General features: G+C 37.6%; 1 protein-coding gene across 1 annotated transcript in view; it reads right to left on the reverse strand.

Moving 5' to 3' along the window:
- Positions 1-19,832, reverse strand: part of DACH1 (dachshund family transcription factor 1) — a 399,456-nt gene extending 379,624 nt beyond the window's left edge. Inside the window, exon 1 of the mRNA XM_037153245.2 lies at positions 18,441-19,832. Within this exon, the coding sequence (XP_037009140.2) occupies positions 18,441-19,252 (812 nt within the window). The 5' untranslated portion in view covers positions 19,253-19,832. The remainder of the gene's footprint in view (positions 1-18,440) is intronic.
- Positions 19,833-20,174: the final 342 nt, after the last annotated feature.

Consider the following 20,174-nt stretch of genomic DNA (forward strand, 5'->3'; position numbering starts at 1 on the left):
TCACGGGCTCAAGTCCAGTTAGGGCACATACCCAGGTTGTGAGTTCAATTTCATGGTCAGGCATGTAGAAAAAGACTTCCACTCAATGTTTCTCTTTCTCTCTCTCTCTCTCTCTGTCTCTTCCCCTTTCTTTCTATCTCCCTTCTGCTATCTCTAAAAAACAATGAAAAATTGTTCTTAAGCAAGGATTTAATAAAAGACTATTATAATATAATTCAATAATATACAAATTCTTATACAGGGTCTAATATACTTATAGTCAGTGCCTACCGTGTGCCTTAGTAACTTGCTAAGCACCTTAGATAGTTAACTTGCTAAGTAACAAGTGTTCTTGTTTTAACAAGAATAAATACAAGATAATACTTTATAATAATCCCAGGGAGGTAACTTAATCACCAAAAGTTAAATTCATTCCAGTTTTAAAATTAATTGATAAGTTCAAGAAATAGCCAGACCATCTTCTATTAGCCAGTATCTCAATAGTTACATTTAAAACTGTTAATAGCAGGCCACAAATATTTCAACACTTTAGATACATAAAGGAAAATGCAGCAAAAGAAATCCACCTGGATTTCCCCTCCTCTGGTGAATTTCAGACATGAAATGCTTTTGTAGACAAATGCCAAAGAGAAAATCAATCAGATACAATTTCAACAACCTACTAAACTTCACAATATAATAAGGGAGAAACAATGTGTGTTTCATAATTTACGAAAATGTCAAGATATCGTCATAAATCTACAAACAATGGCAGAACAATAGTATTATGAAATAAGGAACATTATATTATATTGACGAGCTCACAAAATATTTGGCAGACAACAAATTTCATGTTAAGATGCTTGAATGATTAGACTAAATTTATTTTCAAAACAAGAGACTACAGGAAATAACCCTTTTCAGGATTTTGAGATGCTTGGTAGAGAATAATTATAAATTATGTATTTAACTTAATAAGATCCTTAGAGACTTAACCATAATAGAATTTTCTTTTAGCTACCTTAAAAAGAAGTCAAAGATTCAATAATACTTGATTTAAACTTCTCTACAATCCCCTGCTTTCACAGAGAATTACATTAGTAGTTACTATATTGAATGTCATTCTCCTCAAAATAAAATAAGTGTTTCTTTTGCATATGCTATGGCTATATTTTGCTTTTTCTTGCTTTTCAAAGATTTTAACCATTTTAACCTGTTATTCTTAATATTTTTAAAAGATAATACCAATGAAATTTTCATAAATACTATATTTATAAAAATATATAATTTTGAAGAAGTTAAGATTCTCCTTTCTAATTGCTATGATTTTGGTGTTATTTCCTTAGAAAGAAGAAAAAAGGATGATGGCAAGAACCAAAGTTGATTTTCTTTATGCTCCTGTAAGCTGTTCTGGTAAAAGGAGTTTAAAAACATAATTGAGCAAGAACATTTAAGATGAAGTCTCTTAGCAACTTTGAAGTATATAATTGTACACCTTAAACATACATAATGTTATATGTAGATTTTATCTCAATTTTAAAAAGTAATTGGGAAGTCTAAACAAATAACAGCCCTTGAAAAGCACCTTACCATTTCTTAAGTGCTTTCAAGTAACTATTATCACATTCCTATCCTCACAACCTTTTTTTAAATAAGTGGAAAAGTTCTCTTTATGATCTGCATTTTATTTGAGAATATGGAGGTTCCAGTTACCAATTCAACATCCCCCAGCTTAAGTAATATAGTCAGAACTTGGAATCAAGTTTTTTGATGGTTCTCATAACTTCAAGTTGTTTACAAATCAGTAAATCTGAAATCTACAACTACCATGGTAATGAAATACTTCTCTTCAGTAACCATGGTAATTTTTTTTAAAATTACATAATGATATTTTTGTGAGAAACAATTCCCCCAAATTAAAATTGTGAATGAAGCTTTCAAAATTGAGTTTTCATACCTGTATTGAGAGTTAAATTTTCTTACTAACCTAACAAAAGTGAACTAAAGAAAACAAAAATATTTCAGTTGATTCAACATAGTCAAACTGCTTGATTCATGACAGCCATGCCTTTGAGATCTGAAGACATTCATTTCAACATTTGACAGCATACTAACAATCTCAATATTGTGGACTCCTGTTCAGATTTCAGTGGGCAAGAGACCATGCCTTTAAACAAGCTGGTGAATTGACTGGTCTTTGTAGAATCTTAGTTTAAGACTCTTTAAGGCACTGATTTATGCACAATTGATCTGATCGGCCATGCAGTCAATGTGATTTATTAGCAAAGATGGCCAAAACCCTTTTTTCTCTTTTTTTATGCAGTAGTAATTCACCTCATTAGAGGTGAAATCATTGGAGGAAGCTACTGAGAAATAAGAAGTCGAACCTGCTTGCCTGACTCCTTCTTTCCCCCAACTGATGGTTAAACCAAACACTAACAGCTGGACACTAAGGCTAGAGGTGTCTGTGCGTGAGCAGAAGCCAGCGTGCTCACACTGTGGCTGGAGATGGATGGGGTAGATTAAAGGGATTCTAATATTCCTCCACTCTGAAACATTTCCGGACAGCAAACTCATTCATTTAGCTTCATAAGAAACTCATTCATTTAGTTTCTAGCACATACTTTTTTCTTTATTTAACCACAACAAGACAAATGACTTGTATTACTTTGTAATTATGGTGTTTAGCTAAATGTAAGAACAACAATGTGTGTAACAAGGGTTGGTTGGCAACCTATAGTGTACAAATGGACACATGCACTCACACACACTCACACGCACTCACACACACACACTCCCAATGTTCCAAAAAATCCAGTTCAGCACAGCTCGAACACATTCGCCTATGGGCAAAATAGATACAAGAATGTGCCAAACACTTGTGTTTTCTATAATATTTGGGGGGATGTTTATAGTGTTTATATGGCATAAGCACTCCGTTCCTCTTTCTAAGTTCTATCTACCAGAAAGCTTATTTATCCTAAGTCTCTACTGACCGTTAATTAACTCCTTAAAATTTATTAACAAATAGTTGAAGAAATGTAGCAGGATAGGTAAGGTATGGCCATTGCATGTGATTCTACTGTAGAATATTCACTCAATGCCTCCCCTTCCTTCCATTACATTGGCTGCTGAGAGCTCAAAGCCAGGAATCTTTTTTTTATTTATTTAAAAAGTTTTTTTTTTTCCCCCCCCCCCCCCCCCCCTCCCTTCCTCCCTTCCTCTCCCAACCCCCTTTCTAATTCCTCCCCCTTTGGGCTTCCTATTGTTTGTTTTTTTTTTTTTTTGTTCTTAAGAGAAAGAAGAGGGTTTTTTTTTCTGCCGGCTTTTCCACAACAACCCCTTTGAAAGGGGTTCATCTTAACTCCAATAGCCTCACCCACACATTTCCCTTTGACTTGATAGAAACTCCACATATCACAGTGATTTCGGGGTCCTGACCCATCAACATCCCCCGAAATCACTGTGGTTTTTAGCTGTCCCCCATATCTTATCCTTCTCTAAAAGACTAAACACTCCCACTTCTCTGCCTGCCCTCCACGGGCACTATGGAACAAATAAATAAATATGCAATATTCTACGACTAGTGTTGACAACCACACATTAGAATGAGTATCTGAACACAAAAATGTTGAAGGGTAGAACATTATTTCACCATATATGTGCTGTATAAATTATGAATAGTTTGATTGAAAAATCCAAATTAATTAAGGCCAGTTACGTAATTTCTATTCTAAAGTATACTGTGAGGCATAGCTCTCTTTTCCTCTGACAAATGATTCCTTTAGCATATGATGAATGAATACACAATTTGTAGGCTGAACATTGTTTCAATAAAACAAGCCTTAAATTATAACAAAGAACAAGAGAATCTGTAAAATATATGGATGTTTTTATAACTCTCCCAAGGGGCATGGTGTTACCTGTCCTTATTACTGTGTCAGCAATGCCAAAATGCCAACCAGCTTAACTACTGAACTGATTCAAAAGAAATACAATGTGTGTTTATTTGTGTATTTGTGCTGTGCTGTGTGTTTGTATATTTGTAACCACATAGTCAAAACAAGAAGCTTTTACTGAAAGGATCTCAGGTGAAATTGTGAAATTAAAGAATAATATCAATAAGGGAAAATATAATCTGCGTTCTGGAGTTCTTATTCTCACTAGATCTTTGCTATTAATTAAACTTTGGGTTTAATCTCCCCTATTAATGCAAGTAGTACTTTTGACTTATATTTTTGTTTCAAAACTTTGTCTGAATTAATATTTTGATAATTACCTATTAAAAAGTAAGAAATCCAGGCTTATAATATTTAAAAATTTAAGTTTTAATTTATATTACACTTGGTGTATAATGATAGAATTAGTACAATTCAATTTCTTTATATATGTTAAATTTTCCAAATAAAACTCTGCCTATGTTATTAATGGTTTAAAAGAATCTTTTCTTTTAGTTCATTCTATTTTCTTTGTACTAGTTTTATAAATAGAAGAAGACACTCTGGGGGAAATATACAGTGGCTTTCTGATTGTTGATACCATTCACTCTTTGGACTTGTGAACCATAAAGCACCCCAGCCCAGCAAATCCCAGCATAGCACATGCCATGTATGTCTTATTGCTGTAACACAGTCCTCACATTCTGTCCCCACCAATGTAGCTACACAGCTCAATGTTGAAGAGTACAGCAACAACTGACATCATAATCTGTGGAATACAATCCTTCCAGTAAGCACATGTTGTTACTATTTAAAGAATACAAATTTATCTCAGTGTAGGACCACTCAGGATGCATATTTTAGTTCGAGACCCAAAATGTTCTTAGAATGTTGTCTCGTGTAATTTTGTTCCAAAGTGAGTAAGTACTCTAGTAAAACTCTGAGCGGGCTTCTGTGTTGGTTTAAACCAGAGAGTACTATCTCTGCCTACTTAAACTCCACATTTACATGGCCAGAGTGCCAATGAGTATGTTTCATCAGACATTCCTGGAAGCTGTCTGGCCAATGGGAGTGGTTTGAAATGGTTCCCTAATCACTGTTGAAATCACTGATAGTACTGTCTGTCCACACTATGACAGACAAAAGCTGAAATGTATTAAACATAGCAATCCATCATCCTGCAGATGGAAAGCAGGAGCCAGGCGAGTTCAGAGGCAGTGACTACCCGCTGCTTAACAAAGGCTGGAGTCCTCACAGTTCAGTCCCTTCCTAGCTCCTCTCTGCCACCCTCCATCTAAGATGAATGAGTGTAATCAATGAGGGAGAAAGCCTGCTGAGGACCTAAAATTCAAACATTGTTGCATTTAAAGTGCTGGTTTTTTTCTTCCCAATCAAAATTGTTGCTTAAACAGTTTTCTCCAAATATAAAGAAATAGGCATTTAAGTAAATGATGGAATGAACACATTAATAAACTGTAGATTCCAGAAAGCACATTCTTGGAAAATACTGTGCTGGTGTAGCATTAAGTTCAGAGTGCTAGCTTTGAAATAAAGCTAAAATAATAAAGGGGAGAGAGAAATGGGACAACTGTAATAACATAATCAATAAAATATATTTTGAAAAAAGAAATAAAGCTAAAATACCAAATCTGAGGGAGTTTTTTTTAAGTCAGTTAAGAGTAAGTTTACATTGTTTGAAGCAACTTAATAGTGATGTTCTATGGAACAGGGAATTATTATTTTTAAATAAGCAACAAATAGAAATAGAATGTTATTTGCTAAAGTTCAATTCATTTTGCATACTTGCTTCTAATAAGGACATATGAGTCACAAAATAGCCAGAGGGATGGAAAAACCCTCAACTGCTAACAGCACATTAACAAAGTAGAGAAAGGAAAGACACTTTTCTTTGGGTTGCAGCCTTGTCATTTCCAATTTTCTGCTCTTTGGACATGCTTGTATTCAAATTCTGGAACATCCATTCAGCATATCAATCCTAATTAGACAATCTGGGTCTGGAAAGGATGAGAGCTGGGTCATTTGCATAATTTAATCATAAATACTCAGTGATACATATTTCCAAATGCATTTGTACAATTATCTTTTCATCCTTGGGGCAATGGTATTAATATGATTAGGCAATATTTCTGGAAGAAAACAGACAAGTATGCACTCTTTTTAACTGCAGCTTAGGGCGATATGAAAAATTAATTAATTTCTGAAGAAAATCAATTTCTCTACGTGACCACATTAGACATTGCTAAACCAAGTCTCAGAAACCTCTTTCAATCACTACATTTTTATCAGGCCTTTCTAAATTCTGACCAGTATGTGAACTATTCAATAAAAAAACTAGTAATATATCAAAAGCATCTTAAATTTTGAAGAGATCTTTCTGTCTACTTATCATTTTGGATATGCCATCCTGCTTTACTTTAATGCATTGTTATTTAACCAGTCAATGAGATTTTGGTGTGAACTCATCTTGAGTGATCTTTTATTAATGTACATTAAGCAATTTCAAGGACAATAGGATAAGGTTACTTTTAAAATGCTTTCTCAAAAAATAGATTTGTATTCATCTAAAATAATCTTAATTCACACTAGACTGTTTATGAAAAAATTAGATAAACCACAGTGTCCCTAACAGTATCCCTGTTGTAAGAAAAACATTGTAGCATACTTAGTAGAGATATAAGAACCCAGGTGGCTAATCTGATTTTTTAAAATGAGATTCGGCTTTGTATGTTGGTTAGTACAAAAGAAAGTAGTCACATTTGTGAGTTTTAATGCACTATTCTTTTCTTTTCAATCAAATGGAAAAGTAGAAATTACTGCATGAAAATATTCAATATTCATTTAATTTGCATAAAGGTGCTTGAACAAATTTTTGATTCTAACAAGCTCATTTTTCATGCGTTTTGTCTTTCATCCTAATCTAGCATCTGTCATTCCTTTTTGAAGTTATTATCGGCCCAATTCCCTCTTGGACATGGTTGCTGGGTGACCGGTATCTTAGCACCCACTTTGACAGGAACAGATGTGAGTCTGATCAAGAGATTTCCCAAGAGTACCTGAAATCACAAACAACTTTTGTGAAAAACAAACAGCATCCCTGTCATGGGCCCTTATTTATCCCACACCCCCAAAGAGAAAGTAAAGATGTTTATTCCATTTTAATTTTATTTCCTAAACTTGAAATAAAATACCTTGAGAAAAATAAATTCTATTTTTGCAATGTTGAATTTGGGGAGCTCATCGACATAGCAACAACTCAAAAATGCAGTTTGTTCTTTTTTTACCTAAAAGTTTATAGGTAAATTTTATCATAAAGTGTTTACATTTCATGTGGAATTTCACTAGGGTTTCAACAAAAAAGAAGGATTATTATGAGGATAATTTGGATGATAAAGATATCTGAGAAGATGAAATTTAGCTTCGTGTCTGAAAGTTTCCTATATTAAGTATGATTTAGGCTTCTGTGCAACATTAAGGATTATTCTACTTATAGAAAATTATCTAAAATATAAAAGTCCCATCTCTCCCTTCATATATTCTATAATTTTATAGCAAGATTTTTAAGGTGATTTTTTTTTCAGTTCATTTGGTATACCATCAATCATTATTAGAAATAGAGCTTCAGAGAGCCACCGGAAGACAAAAAAGGTCGTAGAAACTTCCTATTATCACCATTACAAAACTCAAAATAGGTTGCCTTTCCTGAACTAGAGTCCTTCTAAGGACTGCATAATGTGCTTGAGTCATGTGACCTAACTCCTTTCCTTCCTCCATCACAGTAAAAAAAAAAAATGAAATGGAGAGGGCCAGCATTTGGATCACCATGAAATGAGGAGAGGCAACTTTTCAAAGTAAATGAAATACTTAACCAAATACTGGTATTTTATAAATAGGGCATCAAAGAGATCTTAGGAAACATCCAAATAATTACTTTAATTTTTGAACTTCATTCAAATAATGAGTGTTGAACATGGTGGAAAAATATTAGCTTAGAGGGAGAGAATTTTTTTGCTATGTGACAGCCAATACAAAAAAATAAACACATGTTTAAAACACTAAATATGTTCTCCTTGATGATCATGGCTTACAGTAGTAAGGAAAGTGGCAAACTCATTGAAAACGTCAATGCTTTAGCTCCATTCCAAGAATCAATTCATTATAACCATTCTTATTAGGATTTTTTATGTTTGGTTCTTAAAGGAAAACTACCAATTATTCAAGTGATTTTATCCATATTAAGTGAAAAAAGAAATGAAAGGTCTTTGAAATTCTTCTTAATTTTTAGGGAAAAGAAACTTGTTACCCTCAATTCCAAAGTCCAATCGTGGAATTATTCAGCCATTGTCACTGTTACAGAGGATATTCGAGTGGGGGCACATACCCATGTGTCCCCCCATTTACAAAGTGTTTTTTTTGATGTAGATTGAAAGCAAGTCATTCTATATGGAGAAGCAGGTAGATGGAAAGCAAGTTATTCTATATGGAGAAGCAGGTTCTGCAATCTAATGGCGGTCACAGAATACCTTCAGTTATAAACAAAAAGATATTATAACCCTACCTTTTTACATTATTCATTCATGTATATGTATGATGTAGCATTTTGATATTCCAGCAATTAAGCCCATTATTACATACATAAATTCCTCTTTATTTTGAAGATATGATTAACTTCAGTTTTCCAACTTAGTTCAGTTCACATCACTAAAGTGAACCCAACTTAAATAAAAATAGGTTTTATCCATCCACTTTATCGATGGCCATCTTCATTTATTATTATTAGTGACAAAAGGAAAGAAAACCCCTTCAGGTAGCCTAACTAAAAATAAAATAAGAAATATAGTCATTTAAAATGTTTAAAGAAAATAAAAATTAAAATATATTCATATAAAAACCTTATTCTGAAAAGTTATCACAAGAACAATGCTTTAAAATTTTTTTCTGCTCACATTTGGGCTGATTCTTCAGGGGAGATAAATTAATTTTTAAAAAGTACAAACTCAATGTTTTCATATACAAGTAAACAAATTTACGCTTGAACTCCTTACATCTAGGATATATATTTAAAAGCTCAATATTTTGTTTTACAAAGTAAATGGAGACAACTGTGCTTGAAAAACAATTAACAATAAAAAATTAAAAAGTAACATGTTATTAATGTGAAAAGTTAGTAATGTGAAAACTTTAAGTAATATTTTGATGGCATTTTGGTTTAACTGTGAAATGTCATTCATGAATAACATTTTTAAAATTTTCTCAGAATATCTACTTGTGAAATTTGGTAGCCAAACAGGTGTTAATGGGAACAAAAATCAAATTTGACCCAGAAGGTTTCAATATTAAGGTTTGAATAGGGATCAGTTCATTCCTTCCCCCTAGGGTAAGTTGTATAAATGTAATTCTATGGTTTCATAAAAGCAGGTCAAGTTTCTATCCCTGGAGGTCTTTTGGCAATTTGAAGCATGGAAGCCCTCTTCCTGGCTACAAGTTCAAATCTGCATGTACTGTCAATGTTTGAAGAAAAAAATGAGTGAACAGCAGACATATATTCATCTTTGATTATAATGTGCACTTGTCACAGGGCTCTGAGATGGGAAGTATAAAGGTCTCCCACCTCAAAAGTCATAAAATATTTTGAAACCATTTTTAATTACTTTATATTTTCCTTTTAAAATATATGCATAGGAGATGACACAAAAGTAATGTGAAATATTTGCTGCCTTTTACTTAGATATCTAAAGACAAAGATGAACTTCTCATCGCACTTCATTTTACATTCATAACACACAAGTTTTTTTCAAGTCCACAAGTTTTACATGAGGCTGAAACTTTTAAGTAGTTTTGTAAGCTTCTTTCTACTTTGCAACAAAAGAATATGCATACTTGCTTGCACTTTTACCAATGATGTAATGACTTGACAAATGCCATGAAATGATTGAAAAAGTAATTGATTTCAATTTAACTGGACCTCTACCAGGTGTTTTCAAAGACAATTACAGTCCACCACAAGAAATGGTAACACACATCTCCTTATGTAGGCCTGCAGATTAACCCACTGACCTCATTCCTAGCTCATCGTATTGATGGCAAAGCTTTTAGAAGAGCAATCATCTTTTTAGGTTATGAAATTGTTTTTCTATCATTTATCCACTGATTTAAAAGATATCCTTGCTCTAAAGTGCAAGCAGCAATGAAATAAACCACTAAAAGGAATGGAGCAATGATGTTAAGCACATTAAATGCCATTCAATAATGTACAAGTTCTAGTACCTAATGGCTTAATATATATTTTGCACAAATAAAATAATCTTCAGACATAAGCATTTTCCATAGAGAATTAAAAGTACATTTTAGCTATCATAAAAATAAAGGTCTAAGAAAATTAAGAAAAGTTTTAAATCATTGTCCTCCTAATCTTGTAACACTGCATGTCATTATATTTTAAAATATTTAAATGTAAATTACTTCTTTCACCATAAAATTAATTTTAAATATGTCTTACATTGTCAATCTATCAAGTAGAATCAAGAGTAACAATTATGTGTTACTCTATATTTCAGTAAATTACAGAAAGCAAAGTTAAAGCCAATTTTATTTAAGTTATTTTCCTAGAGCCAGCCTCACATCCTATAAGCCTCTGTGTGTGTAACCTCTGGGTGTGTGTGTGTGTGTGTGTGTGTGTGTGTACACACAGACATGTATAAAGGCTTTCCTAACAAAGACACAATTGTTTTAGCATACCTACATAGACTACATGGGCTAAGGTCAACATAAACAAAAAACGGCCACCACAAAGATCTCTAAAATACTGATAAATATTTTACACTTGTTGCACACACAAGAACATCTACCCTAGTATAAATGTGTGACAACTAAAAGTGCTCCAAGTTATTCATTTAAAATCCAAAGGTACTATTAAAATAAATACTGCCTAGCTCAAGAAATAAATATCAGTTCCAAGAATTAAGCTAAAGAAAATTAATATATTTAAAACATAAAGTAGGAATATGTTGAATATATCAATATATTTTAGCAGAGTTATCATGGGTTCAAATATTTGTTATACCTTCAGAGATTTGCAATGTTCATAAATAAAATGTCTTTGAAATGTAAGAATATAAACAACAGCAATTTACTGTTGCTATTAATACAATTCCACGATGTTATCAGTTTAATATTTTAACAAAATGACTCATCTGTTTAATATATTTAAAGAAATTTTTTCATTGCCTTTACTTAAAAAGTAACTAGTATTCCTTAAACTGAGCAAGTGGGTATTTACTGCAAGTGTTTCAGCGTGCTTCCATAAAATAACTCCTTTTAAACTAGTACTCTTTCCTTTCAGATATACTCTGTTTGTCCTTGAAGAGAAGTCCTATTTTCCTGTTGTGACTGAAAAGATAATCTGATTATTTAGGAACTTTTGATACAATACAATTAAAAGACACTACACGGTCACTTCTTAATATTTTGTTCACCCCTCCATTCATTTATGTGAAAAAAAATATTCCTCAATTCTTCAGTGTTACTGACCAAAAGTATCTAATCTATTTTGTTCCCTATTTCAATACTGCTTTGTAAAAATCATGCTTGAAAAGCATACCCAATTTTGTGTCAAACATGTATACTACCTTCAAGTCCACTGCAAGATTATGATATGACTACTTACACTTAAATGAAATTCATATTCTACAAATCACACTAAGTAATTTTAACTCCCCCCCAGAACCACATAATGTACCGTGGGCATTCTATTCATATTATTGAACGATATATTTTAGGTGCTTCAGGTAAGCTCTTTGTTTTTTAATTATTACTCTCTAAAACTTTATTTAGAAAAAAAAACACTGGCCAATCAGTGTGTTGCTGCACGGCAGTTTTAGACACTTCAACAAACTTCTAAGTACAAAAATATAGGACCAATTAAATAACGACAGGGAGTTTTGCAGTTTAGCAAACTGTCTTTGACAACTTTCACGCAAGTAACGTACATTAAAATATGCAAGAGAATCCCAGGTTGGTACCCTGGATCAAATCCAATCTAATTTGAATCAGAAAGCACCAGGGCCACACCTTGAACAAAATTCAGTCATTGTCCATTTCAATGGACAATTTAGAAAAATCTACATATGAATATTTTAATGAATGAATCAGAATCCTCTTACACAGTAAACCTAAGTCAGAGTACACAAGAAATTTAAAATGCACTTGTTCAAGCTCTCTGATTTTGCATTAAGTGGTGATATGGGTCATTCTCTATATATGATTATATTATATATTATGACATTAATCTGCTATTTTATTCCACTAATTTTAATTCCATCATTAATTTGAAAAAATGAGCTTTCACTGATTGATTGCTTAATTGATTAATTTATACTGGATAGAAAATTCTGTTCATAGTCATTAGCACATTTAGATATAAAGTGAATCATGAAGTTCAATAGACATACTCTGAAAAGATTCTCAGAACCTTTGCAAAGTAAATAGGTGCATCAGAATAAAGTGATGCACCAGTTAATCGAATAACAACTAATTACTAGGCCAAGCAGAAATATACTATCTTTGTTGTTCTTGTTTTCCCTAAGAAATAATTGGGTAAACAAACTACACTATTCTTATAAAAGTATTTCCTATACTGTGGCGTATACTAAAAAGCAAATATCAGCAAAAAACAGCCACTGTGGCAAAAAACTACTTTTGACTGGAAATGCCTCTGGCAAATTGAGAAGTAAAGCAAAGGCACTTGAGCACAACGTAGGCTCATGGAGCCTCTGCTAGTCCTGAGACATACCTGTGCAGATGTGAGCTTTTGATATCACACTTATCTGAACCCCATCAGGTGGGCTGTTAACTCAGGGTTTTCTTTATTAAAAATAACATTTAACATAACAAATATAATGGAAAAGAGGCTCCTTAATGCAGTCTCAAAGTCTGAAACACAGATGTAAATACACTTTTAATGTATTCTTAGCTAGAATTTTCACGCCGCAGCCTTTAAGGAACAATATAAATATGTATGTATTCATGTATGTACAACTAACCAATCACAATGTAGTAACTTAGTTAAGAGAATGGCACATTCTCAGGCACTTGCTAAGGGTCATTCTAGTCTCGAAGAGTTCAAACATAAAATAATAAATAATGATAACAATTACATACTTAAATACTCAAATGCTTAACAGCATATTTCTGAAGTTACATAACTTGATGTAACTTTTTGGGGGTGAACATTCTGAAAATAAAATCCTTGAAAGATAAAATTCAGGCAACCTTAACGTTTTTAAAGAACCAACTAACAAACCTTAAAATCAAAATGTTTAAGACTCACCTGTACCCATTTAGAAGGCATACTTCAAATGGATTTCTTCCAAGTACCCACAGAAGACAGTTTACAACCTGTGAGCTTAATTTCTTACTATATTTTGCAATACATGTGCTGTATGCTGCTAATACAATGCAATTTAAATGATTATTTTACTGGATTAGCAAAGGCAACTATGAAACAGTTGAGTAGAATAACTCGATAATATAAAATAATACTAACAGACAAAACACAAATTGTTACTAAAATAACAACGATTTGGTTCCACATGAGGCTAAGTTATAAATGCTACTTACATTCCAAAAACAAAACATCAAATGAAAAACGATAAAGCATATTATGTTTTCATATGCTGGTGAATCACACATGGTAAATCACCAAAGAGAAGAGTGATTTATGCTCAAATGCAGCCAAGACTTTAATCAATATTGGGTGACACATCTCAGTATGTTGGGGGAGGTTGTAAGGAAAAAAGAGAGTGGCTAATATTGACCTCAATAGTTTATATGCAACTTATGTGAAGTGTAGTCGATTAAACAAAAAATAACAGCAGATTCAGACTAATAAAGAGTTAAGAATTGTGTATTAAATGCAAATACAAAAAAAACTGTAGGGAAATTCTAAAAACGAGCTTGTTATGTAGTTCATCCTACATAAATATGTGAAGCTTCAGCAAATAAAACATCAGATGTGCAAATCAAATTAAATGTCTCAGAACATTAACTAATAATCTGTGAAGTTCAGAAAGTAAACCATTTTCCTAATGATGTGCACTTTTCACAGTAATGACTATAATATTACTGAAGATTATCTCCAAACAACAGGTTTGAAAGATATTATCCAAATAACTCAAGAATTTTGCAATATAATTTGACTGAACAAGGTAAATCCTAGGTTGTAATTTTCTTTGATTTTATTTATATGTTAGTGATTAAATTATGATTTATTAACATTTTTAAAGTACACAGAAATAAGTGGTGGACCCAAACTTAAACTTTTATATTTAGACCTTAGTCTTCTAATTATGCCATGTTCTTTTTGAAATGTTATTAAAAGAAACATAAGGCTTCATAGGAGCCATTAATCGACTGTAATAGAAAAACTTCAAAAGCATAGTTTCTCTTTTTTCATTTGAAGTAATTTTTTTTTAATTTCTCTGTGCCAAGTATCATAATTATCTGTTAGAAGTAAATCTGCATCAGTGTTGAAACTTTCTGTGTTGATGCCTAAGTTTAAAAGTCCATGCCCTGGACAAGCGCACCATGGGGGAAATGCTCAATAAATGTACACTGGTTCCGTGTGCCATCTTTATTAAAACTCTTGATTATAAAAAAAGACAGAGCCAAGAATCGGAAAATATTTTATACTTCTTATGCTAAAATTGCATCCACATATTACTACTAACCTAAAAATACTTGCAAATCTTCCCATTGGCTGTCTATGGATGGTATTAACTGTCAGGATAAAAGAATGCTGTTTGTGAATATATGTATATGCATATAAGATTAACTGTCTGATGAGATTAACTGGAATCTATTCAAGTTAGAAACTCCACAAATCTAGGGCTACATAGTACCCAAATTACAATCTGGTTTGAAAGATCCTGAGACAAAATCATCTCCGGGCAATACTCAAAAAATAAGCATTTCAGATCAAATAAAAAAGAGTAACTTCTGATTACCTGAATTCGCATAAAATTGCATCCTAACCCAAATCCACAAACAAAAGCCTGACTCATACAGAGACTTGACTATGAACGTAATTACTTTTCTTTCTTGTTGTTGTTTAATGGTTACCAGTTAATTAAGTGACCTCTGTTGCAACAGCCAAGTTCATACAACTGATGTTTAGTTTAAAAATAATAATTGAAGGAAGCTGATCAAGGTCAGCCCTAGTCCTTTGACAACTTTTAAATATATTTCCTTCCATTTTCTTTCATGTTGTGAGACCCTCACTTTTAGCTTTACTATCAAGCAGGTGATAGTCTGTTTCATCTCCTCATGGTAATGACAGAAGGCCTCAACAATTATTCTAGTTTTCATAGACAGCATACTGATGCAACAGCCCCAAGCAAATTAAACCCACTCTGAGGTTTGTTACAAACTTACTGAGCCACTTTGAACAAGTTTTTGAGCCTTTCTTTTAACATCACTTCAGTTCCTCAGATTCCCTGGTATGGAAATGCTATCAAGACATATAATTAGATATGTGTCCAATAAAAAGCTGAGACTGCTAAGATTTGATGTTTCTTATACACTGTGTATATATTGTTTTATGTACTTTGCCTTTTTGAACAGTTTCTCTTACTCTCTGCATAAATCATTTCTTTAGTCTCTAAAGTAGACAGGAAAGAAAGAAAACAGAATGAAAGAAATCAATATATATATAAGTGAATGAAAAAAGATCTTAAATGCAACGGTATAAACTGCATTTGAATGACAAAAAGTAATTTTGTTTTTTTAAATTCAAAATGCAAAATATTTTAGGTATTGCTTTTAAAGTTAAGATATAAGACAATAATACTTGTAGTTATCATGCAAATGAATAAATAGTCCATTACACTGCAAACAGTATATTTTGGTGAGAGGGTTCAATTACAAGCTTTCTGTTTTCTCAGTCACTGGGAGAGTTGGGAAAACCTAGGTAGAAATCTGCAACTACACATCTTCGAAGGTTAAGGGTTGTGGTGTTCGCCTGTATTTGGGTATGAGCAACTCTTGTAGTTGATAAAAGATAAAAGATACAAAATGCAGTGGTAAATCAACAAACTTACCATGTATACCTTAAAATGACCTGAAATAGAGTTTTAGAGTAAGGTACGTATCACAAAGACCAGATAATTGATATATAACTAGAGTATTGATGATATATATATATTTTTTGAAGGGATAAACAGTTCTACTGAATTTAATTTATCTTGGCTCTAAAAGTTTATGAAAGTCCGGGAAGGAATTTTTAACCTCAGAAAATAATTAAGAAATTTTGCAGATAACTTTAAGAATATACTCCAATCATATGAGGAGGGCAATTTCAAAGTCTAAGCAAAAATTTCAGGGGTGGGGAAAACAGAAAAGGACTAATCGTAAAAGGTACAACACCACCTGATTTTCATTGATTATAACGCTGCAGTCAATGAAGGAAGTTTTCTCTGCCAATTTGTTTGTGTGTTATTTGAAATGGCCATTAACTATGGAGTACAGAGGATTCCGGAGCAGAGTGGTTTGATTTCTGAAGAGAAAAACAGCAGCGCTTCACAGTTTACTGGACAGATACTATTTTAACAATCATATCTAAACTGGCTTCAGATTTCAACTAGCATTCCTTGTAACAACTCCGTAACAATCGTCTGCCCTGAATTGAACAGGATCTTTGACAAACATGTTATCTTCTGTACGTCCAAGGACTCCAATTATCTTCTTAAATAACGTGTAGTAATCAAGATTCCCCCTAAATCTTTACTGCCACCTGTCCATACTCTTGGACACGTGCGCGTGTCTGTACCCGCGTGCGCTCTGAAGAGTCACCCCAAAATAGTAGAAATAAAGATTCAAAACACAGACTCACACCCATTCCCCCATGCAAATCATGGCAAATAAACACGAAAAGTTTCTGGCTAGGTAAAGATGGGACATTTGTTGAGCTAGAGTTGGTCTTTTTCGTTACAGTCTTCCGAGGACATTAGCCAGGTGTCTTCTACCAAGGAAGAAATGGTTAAGAGCTTTTCCACCTGGGTTTCCTCCTGGTCACTACCTACTCTTCTTTCTTTCGCACCTCAGTTTCCTTAACTCTCTAAGGGACGCACGCACACCCTAAAAGAGTAAAACTCCGTTCCTTCTCCTGGATTTTAAACTTATTGAGAGGATATGGAAGACTCCGCGCAAATTCTGCGCGCAGTTCTCACGCGCCTGCTTCTGGTCTCCAACTTTCTGGTCTCCTACTCTCTTTCTCCCGGCACTAAACTTTTCCCTCTGCAGCGAATGGTGAGGACAAAGCGGAACTGTGAAAGTGGGTGAAATAATCGTTTCTACCCCGAAACTGACAAGTTACCCCACTCCCGCCCCCTCCCGGTAGATCCTCCCCCACTGAACGTTCATTAGCATAAAACTGGTCTGGCCCGGCTCCCTTCCAGCGGTCTCCAGGGTTCGCGCGCTTTGCCCGGCTGGCGAACCCACAGCACTGGCTTCTGTATTGAGATCCAAAGAGTATCCCAGTGCAAAGCTTGCACCTGCTCAATGCGTGAGCTACTAACCTTAAATTTAAAAGAAAAAAGAGAGAAAGAAAGAAAAGGAAAGAAACAAAACAAAGAGCAGCTTGTTGAGGTAGAGCGCGAGCAAGAGAGAGCTGTGATCTTCCTTCCCCACGTCTCCAGTTCAGCAACCCAGAGTCGCGGGCACCCGATCACCTCCCCCTACAGAAGGAAACATGCTGGTCCCCTCGAATCTGCCCCGGGGCAAACGTACTCCTTTATCTACTTTGCACACACACACACACGCTCACGTGCGGACACACGCACACATGCGCACACACACAGACCCCTCCCCTCGGCGGGCTTCCCATCAAGGTTTCGGGGCTGAACTCTCTGGGGGGTCCCTCGGGATCACCCCGGGACTCCGGGCCTCGGGAGCGTGCCCCTCCCGACCTCTAAGGGACCCACGCCCGAGACTACTTCGCTGGCCCCTCACCCAAAGTGAGTCTTCCAGCTTCCCGAACCCTGCCCGGCAGGGTCACGACCTCCCTCTGCCCCCGGGACACGGGCTGGCGCCACGGACCGGCCCCGCCAGCGTCCCGAGACTCGCGGTGGAACGGGGGTCGGAGGGCGCGCACACCAGGGCAGCCGCGCGGAGAGCGGACCCCAGACGCTGGGGCACCCACGGAGGGGCAGCGACTCCTGGAACGGAGTCCTCCTCCTTCCCGTCCACTCCGCCCAGAGGCTGGGGGTTCCCGCGTCCCCCTGCGGGCAAGCGGACCAGGGGCGGACCGGGCGGAAGAGCGAGGTCGGGGCTGGGCGAGGTGGCAACTTCGCAGAGGGCCGAGAGCGGCCGGCCGGCCCGCAGGACCCGGAGTGGAGGGCGCGCGGCCCGCGGGCGCGCGGAGCGAGCGGCGCGGCGAAGGGAGCGAGGGAAGGGTGAGCAGGCGAGTGGGAAGGGACCCCGGGTGGCGGAGGCTGCCCCCCAACTCTTTACCTTGCGTTGGTGCAGTCATTGTAGAGGGTCTCGAAGTCCTTCCTGGAAATGAGTTTGCAGCGGTTCACTCCGGGCTGGATGGCCCCCAGTCCCCTCAGGATGCGAACCTGCTCCACATTGCACACCACGGGCGTGATCTCCAGCCGCTTCAGCTTGGTGTAGACTGTGTGCAAGCCCCCCACCAAGTGCTTCAGGAACAGGTCGAAAGCCTGGGGCAGGCAGATCAGCTCGCAGCCCTCCACGGTGAAGGAAGCCACTTTGGCCCCCCTCAGATCCACCATTTTGCACTCATTATTCTGGGGGGTGTTTTCCACTGGGGACGGGGTCGAGTAGACGGGTTTCCCGGGGAGGGGGCCGCAGCTGCTGCTGCTGCTGCTGCTGCTGCTGCTGCTGCTACTGCTGCTGCTGCTGCTGCTGCTGCCGCTGCTGCCGCTGCCGGAGCTCGCGTGGATGGGGGTGTTGGAGGCGCCGCTGCCGCCGCCGCCGCCGCCGCTCCCGGTCGCCAGGCTGGGGTTGCAGTTGCCGCCGCCGCCGCCGCCGCCGCCTCCGCCGCCTCCGTTGCCAGCGCTGCCGCCGCCGCTGCCGCCGCCGCCGCCGCCGGTGGAGGTGACTGTGGCCGCCGCTGCCGAAGCGATGGACTCCGGCCGGAACAGAGTTGGCCCCGAGGACGCCGGGGGCCCGATGGACGGAGCCGGAGACGAGGTCGCCGAGGAGGTGGAGGTGGTGGTGCCGGAGGAGGAAGCAGACGTGGAGATCGGGGGCTGAGGGGGGACCAGCTGGGTCGGAGGGATCAAAGCCGCCGGCACTGCCATGGTCACATATAAGGGGAGACGGGAGGAGGAGAGGCGACGGGGAAAGTTGCCACACACCCCAGGGAGGGCGAGGGGGAGACGGGAGAGCAGGAGCGAAGGGGCAGCAACCACAACAACTCCGGGAGAGAGCGAGCGGGGGAGAAGAGGAGGCGAGCGCAGGAGGGGCGAGCGCGAGAGGCGCCCGGGGAGAAACGCACAAAAGTGTCCCGTGAGTCGGACCGCGCGTCCGCTCGGGGGCTGGGATCGGGGGCCGGTGCGGGGCGGGGGGGAGGCGGGAGGGTCGGCTGTTGCTGTGCGGGTCCCGCTCTAGCACAAAGTTGAGGATGAAGGTGAGAAGGAGGAGGTTGGAAGGACTCGGGTTCTCCCTGGCAAGTACATTGATCAAAGATTGAGAGGGGAATGACAGAGAGAAAATGAGCTGAAAAGTGCAGGCTGCCGGCTGGACGAGTTGTTGTTGTCACACGGTGCAGAGGGGAGGAGCTCCGGAAACTTGAAATACCCTTTGAAGCCGCAAAAACCTCACTCACTAGTATTAACCCAAATTATCCAACCAGGACCTCGGAGCCGAGACTCCGAGAGCGCGGGGCAGCAGAGAGAAAGCGAGTGAGCAAGAGAAGGAGGAGGGAGGGGGCGTGGGGCGCGTGGGGGTGGCAGGAGAAGAACTGTGGGAGGGACAGAGCGGAGAGGCCAGAGACACTGAAGCGGCGATCGGAGAGGGGGAGATTATCTACTTCTCTTCCACGACCGTTAGATTGTGTGTCTAATATTCCATTTCGTCCGCGATGACTCGTATTGTTTCCCAAAACCTCCCCAGCCACCGCCCGCGAACTTCGAGAGCAGCCGGAGCGCTTGGAGCTGCCCCTCGGGGATTTAGGATGCCTCTCTGCTCGGGGCTGGCAGTCAGAGGGGAACGAAACCCATC

The sequence above is a fragment of the Artibeus jamaicensis genome, unplaced genomic scaffold, assembly GCF_021234435.1.
Source record: "Artibeus jamaicensis isolate MK-2021 breed Jamaican fruit bat unplaced genomic scaffold, CSHL_Jam_final contig_415, whole genome shotgun sequence".
Classification (NCBI taxonomy): domain Eukaryota; kingdom Metazoa; phylum Chordata; class Mammalia; order Chiroptera; family Phyllostomidae; genus Artibeus; species Artibeus jamaicensis.